Here is a 9332-nt window from a genome sequence, read left to right as displayed (position 1 = left end):
AGAAGTTAAAGAATGCCGCCTGGAAAACTATGAATAAACTGTCACTGTCTTGTTGTGCAGAGTAGGGGGCGGAGCCTTTCATGCCCTCCGGGCCCCCCTGTGCTGCGGGCCCCATAGCAACGGCGTGGTCTGCCTATATTGGCAGTACGCCATTGCATATAACTGCACTGCTGACCGGCAAATATATTTTTTCAGTTTCAACTAATACAGGACAAAAAGTGCTTTAGAACTTATAATCGCACCGCTGAATGGCAAATATATTTTACTTTTGCCACTAATACACGACATAAAGGGCTGTCATTTTAGCACTTCACCACACAACGGCTAATAAGCCCTTTTATTCCCACAAATACAAGCCAAAAAATGCTTTAGAACATATAACATCACCACACAAGGGCAAATAAGATGTATAAATATTTCCTTGTAATAAACCCTGTTAATGCCTGTTTAAAACAGCACTTGCACCCTAATAAGAATGGTTTGCTGGAATTACAGAGCTGTATAATGGCAATTTGGAATCCCCAGTAAGTGCGTAAGTGCAGCAAGGTGTAATAGGATTGTTTCTATTACCCAGGCTGTAACCTCCCCTACTGAACCCTGTTCTACATAAATGCTGTGGAATGATTCCCCCCTTTCCTTTCCCTACACCTTGAATAATTTTGCCCTGCACTAAATCACTTTTTTAGCACTGTCCCTAGCGCCTGCTGACGTCTCTCTCTGCACTAAGTACACTGGTAAATGGCAGAATCTAAGATGGCTGATGCTATTTATAGGGCTGTGACATCACAGGGCTGGCTGGCTGGCTGCTGATTGGCTGCATGCATGGCATTATGGGTGATCCCGCCTTCCCAGAGTTCCTTGATCCATGTCCAAACACGTGCAGCAGCCATTTTTGGAAAAAATGTGATTTGTTCCCACGAAGCGCGAGGAAATTCGGCTTTGATGCAAATCAAATTTTTCCTGAAATTCGGATCGAATTTCACTTCGTCAGCTTCTACAGGGAGTGCAGAATTATTAGGCAAGTTGTATTTTTGAGGATTAATTTTATTATTGAACAACAACCATGTTCTCAATGAATGCAAAAAACTCATTATTATCAAAGCTGAATATTTTTGGAAGTAGTTTTTAGTTTGTTTTTAGTTTTAGCTATTTTAGGGGGATATCTGTGTGTGCAGGTGACTATTACTGTGCATAATTATTAGGCAACTTAACAAAAAACAAATATATACCCATTTCAATTATTTATTTTTACCAGTGAAACCAATATAACATCTCAACATTCACAAATATACATTTCTGACATTCAAAAACAAAACAAAAACAAATCAGTGACCAATATAGCCACCTTTCTTTGCAAGGACACTCAAAAGCCTGCCATACATGGATTCTGTCAGTGTTTTGATCTGTTCACCATCAACATTGCGTGCAGCAGCAGCCACAGCCTCCCAGACACTGTTCAGAGAGGTGTACTGTTTTCCCTCCTTGTAAATCTCACATTTGATGATGGACCACAGGTTCTCAATGGGGTTCAGATCAGGTGAACAAGGAGGCCATGTCATTAGATTTTCTTCTTTTATACCCTTTCTTGCCAGCCACGCTGTGGAGTACTTGGACGCGTGTGATGGAGCATTGTCCTGCATGAAAATCATGTTTTTCTTGAAGAATGCAGACTTCTTCCTGTACCACTGCTTGAAGAAGGTGTCTTCCAGAAACTGGCAGTAGGACTGGGAGTTGAGCTTGACTCCATCCTCAACCCGAAAAGGCCCCACAAGCTCATCTTTGATGATACCAGCCCAAACCAGTACTCCACCTCCACCTTGCTGGCGTCTGAGTCGGACTGGAGCTCTCTGCCCTTTACCAATCCAGCCACGGGCCCATCCATCTGGCCCATCAAGACTCACTCTCATTTCATCAGTCCATAAAACCTTAGAAAAATCAGTCTTGAGATATTTCTTGGCCCAGTCTTGACGTTTCAGCTTGTGTGTCTTGTTCAGTGGTGGTCGTCTTTCAGCCTTTCTTACCTTGGCCATGTCTCTGAGTATTGTACACCTTGTGCTTTTGGGCACTCCAGTGATGTTGCAGCTCTGAAATATGGCCAAACTGGTGGCAAGTGGCATCTTGGCAGCTGCACGCTTGACTTTTCTCAGTTCATGGGCAGTTATTTTGCGCCTTGGTTTTTCCACACGCTTCTTGCGACCCTGTTGACTATTTTGAATGAAACGCTTGATTGTTCGATGATCACGCTTCAGAAGCTTTGCAATTTTAAGAGTGATGCATCCCTCTGCAAGATATCTCACTATTTTTGACTTTTCTGAGCCTGTCAAGTCCTTCTTTTGACCCATTTTGCCAAAGGAAAGGAAGTTGCCTAATAATTATGCACACCTAATATAGGGTGTTGATGTCATTAGACCACACCCCTTCTCATTACAGAGATGCACATCACCTAATATGCTTAATTGGTAGTAGGCTTTCGAGCCTATACAGCTTGGAGTAAGACAACATGCATAAAGAGGATGATGTGGTCAAAATACTCATTTGCCTAATAATTCTGCACGCAGTGTATTTGCTTACCTCTAGTGGTCAAACATGCTCGCTTCCACTCGTACGGGGCTGCCTGATATAACCCAGTGCTTGTACTCCGCTATCTACACAGTCCCATAGAGTTGAATGAAGTAGCAGTGTGAATGCAGGACGGCCACTCTATTCAAATGGGAGAATCCCATTCTTATGATTGGACACATCCCCATTCCTGTGGATAGGCATAAGTGTCCTGGCACCACCCTTTTAAAAATCATCTAGAATAAATAGCTGGCATGTAGGAAAAGTTACTGGCATGTAGGAAAAGCAATACTAAATAATTTGGCGAAAGTATGTAAAAATTGTCTTTTTAACCTATATCTGTATGGTTTGACATGAGTTTAAGTTCTGTGGTAGACTTTAGTTTTACTATGAGTTTTTGAGTCCATCCCCCTGACACAAGCCTTTCCGTATCTTTATTTAAGCTAATTATGGAAGCCAGTAAAGGAAATGAGGTTGCTGTGCACAAGTCAGAAGCTGTCTTTATTTTCCTCTTTCTACGAAGTGTGAAGATCCTCGACTTGAAAAGATGAACATAATAATTTGTCTGTTCTTCTTGCACTTGATTGAATGTAAGATTTTATATATTCATGCAATTTTCAATGTAACGTTATGTGTATGCATGTTGTGGACCTTACAGTGTAAAAACGTAGAGCTGTTTTGTGTTTTTTTTCTAGCTGTTCATCTCGAAGAAATAGTGGATAGCACTTTAATACTCAGACGTGCAATAACTTTGGACTGCAAGTATTCAGGCAAAGAAACTCTCATTCAGGCTCAGTGGTCTAAGGTCAATGGATCGTTTGAAGAAACAATGTGTACTATTCACAAAAGTTATGGAACATATATTTTACAAAAGTACATGAATAGACTTTCATTTGTAGCGGAGAATTCATCAGATCTGTCTATTATCCTGAATGAAACATCAAAAGCAGATATTGGGATCTATGTCTGTTACCTGGCTGTGTTTCCGATTGGATCCGTAAAAAAAGTAATAGCGGTGCAAGCAGGTAAGATATGGAAACCTCAAGAAATCCTACTCTATTTTTGTATTTAGGTTTCTTTTATGCTTTCTTTACATATGTAACTTTTTGTATAGTGTGTTAAAGGAGAATCTTTTGTTCATCAGTTTTCTTGAGCAATGAAGGGATGCGCCCCCTGCTCAAGAGGTTTCTCCCTCACCCTTGATTGACAGTGATACCTGGAAGTGTAGTGGCGCATGCGCAGTTGCTGCTCCGGTAGCAGCAGCAGATCCTCTGCGCTTGTGACGCTACGCGGAGCAACATTGTAGGCATGAGATTGACAGGGCTGGGTGAGATAGGTTTCATTCAGGATATCCTCTGAAATACAAGACCCACTTAAAAGAATTGATTATCCCATTGAGGAAATACTGTTCATGCTGGAAAGATAAGGACAAGTGTGGAGTGCTCCATGGACAATTCTGTCACAATCTCATGAACCTTATGAACATTCCAGCAGCCGAAACGCGACCTGCTGTAACATGTGGGACGCCAAGATTGAGCCGCAATACTGTGTGAGTTACCTCGATCCAGTGAGCGCGACTGCTGCATAGATATTGCCTGCACATAGCTGAGGGAGGCTGAGGTAAACGGTAAGCGACATCATTACCACGTGGGACGCCACAGTCAGTATACAACTAGAACTAATCACTAACAGTGAGTACATGAACCTCATCATCATTGAGGATATATTATTAAAGAAGAAATGATATCAACTTAAAGGCAATAAAATAAGGAGAATTGTGGACACAATACAAGCGGTACAAATATTTTTTTTTATCCATCATCAGTCAACAAATTTATATGTGCAAATAGCACATTTATAAATGTGAACTATATAAATTGAAATAATACCAATACACTTGAGAGCAAAACTATAGAGGTAAATGGTTGTATTATATACTGCTTTATACTAGATAAGAGACAGTAATATACTGCCAATAGTCACATTATATATGTGACAATTATATATATTAGCAGCAGACATATATACAGCCATACTGGATGTTAATGGAGAATGAAACATGTTAGTTTTATAAGTGATGTATTTTATTTTATTTTTATTTTAAGTTAAATACAATTTTGGCATTTGGATCCCCTATATTTATAGAATTTCAGGGAGAACTTCTCCCAAAGTCAGATTCAGACGTAACACCTCCCAGTATTTTGACAATGCTGATTGGATCTATCTCTATTGAGGATTATATGTGGATATTAACAGCGCCTTATCATATTCACCTGTCCGTTTTTGGCAGACTTGGAGTAAGTTATCTATACTGGTTTCTTTTGCTCTCTTATAGCCTTGTTGTAACGGGGTGCCGAAGGCGCACTCGGTCTCCCATCAGCCGCAGACCTGCTGCTTAGCTTCGGGAGCGAGGATCTGTGTTTGACCTCGTTCCCAGGGCGGCTTTGCTAGCTGGGAGGCTCCCTGCTCCAAGGTCTGCCTTGAGCGCCGAGCTGATCACTCGGTGCTCGACTGGTCGGTCTGTCGGTCATGTGACGCTGGCCACGTCACATGACCCTCACTCCCCACTATAAATACAGGCAGCCTGCTGGCCACAGGTTGCCTGTTAATTTAGGTTCCTGGCGTTTGTTGGATACCTGTATACTTACCTGATCCTGTTCCCTGACGATCCTTTGCCTGCTCCTCCTGTACTGCGCATCCCTCCTGGTATTTTGACCTCGGCTTCCACCTGACTATTCTTTGCGGACTCCTTTGGTACTTCTCGACTTTCCTGGTATTTATGACCCCGGCTTCTCCTGACCATTCTTTGCTTATCCCTCTGTACTGCGTTGTCCTATTGGTTTTGACCCGGTCCGTTCACTATTCGTTATTTGTCTTGTCTGTCCTTCCCGCACGTATCCTAAGTTAGGGACTGCCGTCCAGTTGTCCCCTGTCATCAGGACTCGTGAGGCAAGTAGGCAGGGCCAGGGGTGAGGGTGGAGCACAGTGGTCACTATCCTCCCCCCTGTGTGTGTGTGTACGTGACCGTTACACTTGTGTCGTACATTTCACCGGATATCCCCTCTGCTGGAACCTCTTGGAGAGATCCTGAGCCTGTTTTTCAAACTATTCTTTTTGTAAAGCAGATATTTCTGAAGTCGTAGGAACTGACTGTGTGGTATATTATGAATCAAGTTCCGGGGATGACATGAGTTGGCATGCAACAGCGCATTTGTGGATGTCTCTTTTCTGAATAGATATGTGGAAATTTGCCCATCTTCAGCAACTGAAATTCTGACGTCGAGGAAATCCAAATTCCATTTATCGATCCTATAAGTCAATTTGATGTTCAGATCATTATTGTTTAATGACTCCATCAACCGACCGAATCCAGCCTATGGGCCCTGCCACACGATGAAAATATCAATGTAGCAGGCCCACATGTGGACCCCGCCAATTGAGGGATTCGAATCGGTAAGGAAAATCTTCCTCTCCTACAGCCCCAGGAACAGATTAGCAAAGGACGGCGCACAGGCCGCCCCCATTGCTGTCCCCTGGAGCTGCAGGTAGAAGACATCCTTAAATAAAAAATAATTGTGGGTGAGTACAAACTCTAACAATTCTAAGATAAACTCACCCATTTGTTCCTTGACGTCGGACATCATCAAGAAGAATCTCACTGCCTCAATCCCATCCTTGTGTCGAATGCTCATATATAATGATTCTACATCACAGGTGGCTATCCACATATCTGGTTCCAGTTGTAAACCATTCAAACGGCGCAAAATGTCAGTTGTGTCCTTTAAAAAAGATGGTAGTTGCTAAACTAAAGGTTTTAATATGAAATAGATCAACATACAAGCTGGCTCACATAGATTGCCCATGCCAATTTTGCGTCCCGGCGGGCATGTAGCATGCTTGTAAATTTTAGGAAGCATGCACAAACATGCCACTCTTGAATGATCCGGAATCAAACATTTGGCCTCCTTGTCAGTAATAATCCCATTCTCTCGGGCTTTCTGCACAATCTCAATCAGATCCCTTTTAAATTGTTCCTCAGGATTATATATGAGAGGCTTATAGCATGAGTCCACCTTCAGTTTTTTTGAGGGGCAACTGGTATATCACACCAGTGGCAATTAGTTGTTCCAATAGCGTTTGTCCCTCTGTATAGCTGCGGTATCTCAGCAGAACCGCACATAACTGCTGCACAATACAAATGTACTATAATATATTCTGTGGATAGGGGATAACAACCGAAATATCCCTTTAACTGTGACAGAGTAATTAATATGAATAATATTTGTCGAAAGGACAGAGACAGATAAGGTATCTTGAAAATTCAGGTGTACACATTGCGTCTCAGGATTCCTAATGGGGTTGTCTGAGATAATTGAGAATAAGATTCCTAATAAGTGATGAGCAACAGGGACAATTTACGATATTTCGCGAATATTTGGTAGAATACTCGTCACATATTCGCGAATTCCAGATTATTTTCTTGATCGCGAAAAATCTGCAATGTAATATTCGCGTAATGCTCGCAAAATACAGGCGTGGGTATAAGTTTCCTGAGACTGGAGAAAATGGTTGGCACGGCAGAACATTACAATAGCTTTATATGCAGATAGAGTGCTCCAATATATTCACGATTGCGAAATCAGCAGGTAAGTTTATTTATTCATTTTTTTAAACATCTGATCTGAGGTCTGATTGGATGCTGGTGGGGTCTGATAGGGGCTGATCTGAGGCTAATGGAGGATGGTGAGGGTCTGATAAGGGTCTGATCTGAGGCTAAGGGGGTTCTGATCTAAGGCTGGGGAGGGTCTGATCTAACTCTGGGGGGTCCTATGGGGGTCTGATCTGAGGCTGGGGGGTCTTATAGGGGTCTGATATGAGGCTAATGGAGGGTGGGGAGGGTCAGATGGGAGTCTGATCTAATGCTGGGGAGGGTCTCATGAGGGTCTGATCTGAGGCTGGGGGGTCTGATCTGAGGCTGGGAGGTCTCATGGGAGTCTGTTCTGAGGCTGATGTAGGGTGGGAGGGCTGATATAATGCCAAATAAAGTACTAAATACATAACATTCCGAACTTAAAAAGTAGACTGCTATGTGTGGTCAAAATGGCACCTGTACTTTATGTAATATGTGCAGGCACCATTTTGTGCTGTAAAAATACAACGCTCTAGATTTCGTAAAACTGAACCACAATTTATGTAACTTACTAAGTCAATATATTAATAGCAGTCAAAATTTTAAGTTGAGAATTTTGTATGGCCCGCCAACGATGTTACAAATATCCAAATGGCCCTCGGCAGAAATAAGGTTCCCCACCCCTGACATAGTACATGGCTGAGCTGTGTCATCTAGGATGGGAGCAGTTCTGTGCAGCAGCTCTCCTCTGCAAGATGAATGTCCTGAATGAGGGACTTCCTTTATGTTTTCAGTCACATTCTGAATGTATAGAGTCCTGGCATCTGTTGGTAATATGTTTTAGTCAAGGAGCTGATCTATGTCATGTAACCACTAGAAAAAGGATAAGAAAGCGTATGCATTGTGTACACCACATAGTGATCAGAGGCATATCTAAATATTTCCTGCCATCATTTCATTTCTGCATCTGCTGGATGTCTAATGCACTTGCAGTAAGTAAATGGTCAGTCTAAACACATACTGACAGAAGAGATTACTAGAGGGTAAAAAAAAAAAAAAAAGTAAAACGTGTTTGAAAAATAAGAAAAAGTCAAACTGCTGCTGTATATTTTTAAGAAATTTAGTGAAGTTATTTTTAATATTCCATGTCACTAAAATAAAATCCTAAAATCCTACAGTTTTCTCATAAGCTACCAAGCCTAATAATGGGCTGACAATTCCTGCTTTGTAGCTATCACTTTTCAGCAGTCATCTAAATATCATCACAGACGGGATTACCATGACAGATAGCACGTGGATATGGATAACACAGGGTCTACCTTTAACAAAAAGTCATGGTCCCAACTTAAATAGAAATCTCAGCCGCTCAACCTCTCACCGTAGATGGATAAGGTGCTCACCTTAATGGCCCACCCTCAGGCACAGAGTGGAAAAGTAAATAGTGAATGAAAGGGGCACACTCCGATGGGAGCACTGAAGTAGCCAAGGTATACAATTTAATAAAACATATAAAACAGATAGCAAACGCCTAAAAAATGGCATAAAACCATACATAAAAATAGCCCTATACAAAGGTAGCACCTGTACAACCTGTACTGGCTATACACCTCTTGAGGAGCAAGTGATGCATCTTAGAAAGTTACCTAAAATTCCACAGATGAAACAACTGGAGTAGCGACTGTGCATGCATATTTCTGGGCAGTGGAGCATGAACAGTCACTGCCTCTAAGCTTGCACCACTACTGGAAGTAGCAGCGCAGGTGCGAGATGTCCAGCCCTAAAGATGAGTGAAGTTATCAAAAATTCGATTTGGCTGCTTCGTCGAAGTTCACAAAGAAATTTGATTAGTTAAGAATTACTTTGTCACGAATCGCATTCCATTTTATGTAGCGGGCACAATGACAGGAAACACTGATCGCACCGTACAACACCCCCCGCCATTAAACCCCTCAGATGATGCATTCAATGCTGATTGCGGCCTCTGACAGTCACATTGAGGTCTTTCAGGGGTTAATCAGGGGTTAAAAAACAAAAAAAACTTACCTCATCAATTTGCTCGCCGAGAGGCCGTTGCTGTCACTGATGACATCAACACCCCCAGCCAGTGTGATGACATGGTGATGTCACACATCAGCACACGCGC

At 42.1% G+C, this 9332-nt stretch overlaps 1 protein-coding gene across 1 annotated transcript in view; it reads left to right on the top strand.

The window, feature by feature from the left end:
* Positions 1-3035: 3035 nt before the first annotated feature.
* Positions 3036-9332, top strand: part of CD226 (CD226 molecule) — a 79438-nt gene continuing 73141 nt past the window's right edge. The window contains exons 1-2 of the mRNA XM_040432355.1: positions 3036-3149; positions 3255-3584. Coding sequence (XP_040288289.1) covers positions 3107-3149; positions 3255-3584 — 373 coding nt within the window. The 5' untranslated portion in view covers positions 3036-3106. The remainder of the gene's footprint in view (positions 3150-3254; positions 3585-9332) is intronic.

The sequence above is a fragment of the Bufo bufo genome, chromosome 5 (genome assembly GCF_905171765.1).
Source record: "Bufo bufo chromosome 5, aBufBuf1.1, whole genome shotgun sequence".
NCBI lineage: Eukaryota > Metazoa > Chordata > Amphibia > Anura > Bufonidae > Bufo > Bufo bufo.
The sequence above is the reverse complement of the archived record's forward strand: the minus strand, read 5'-3'. Positions and strand labels throughout refer to the sequence as shown.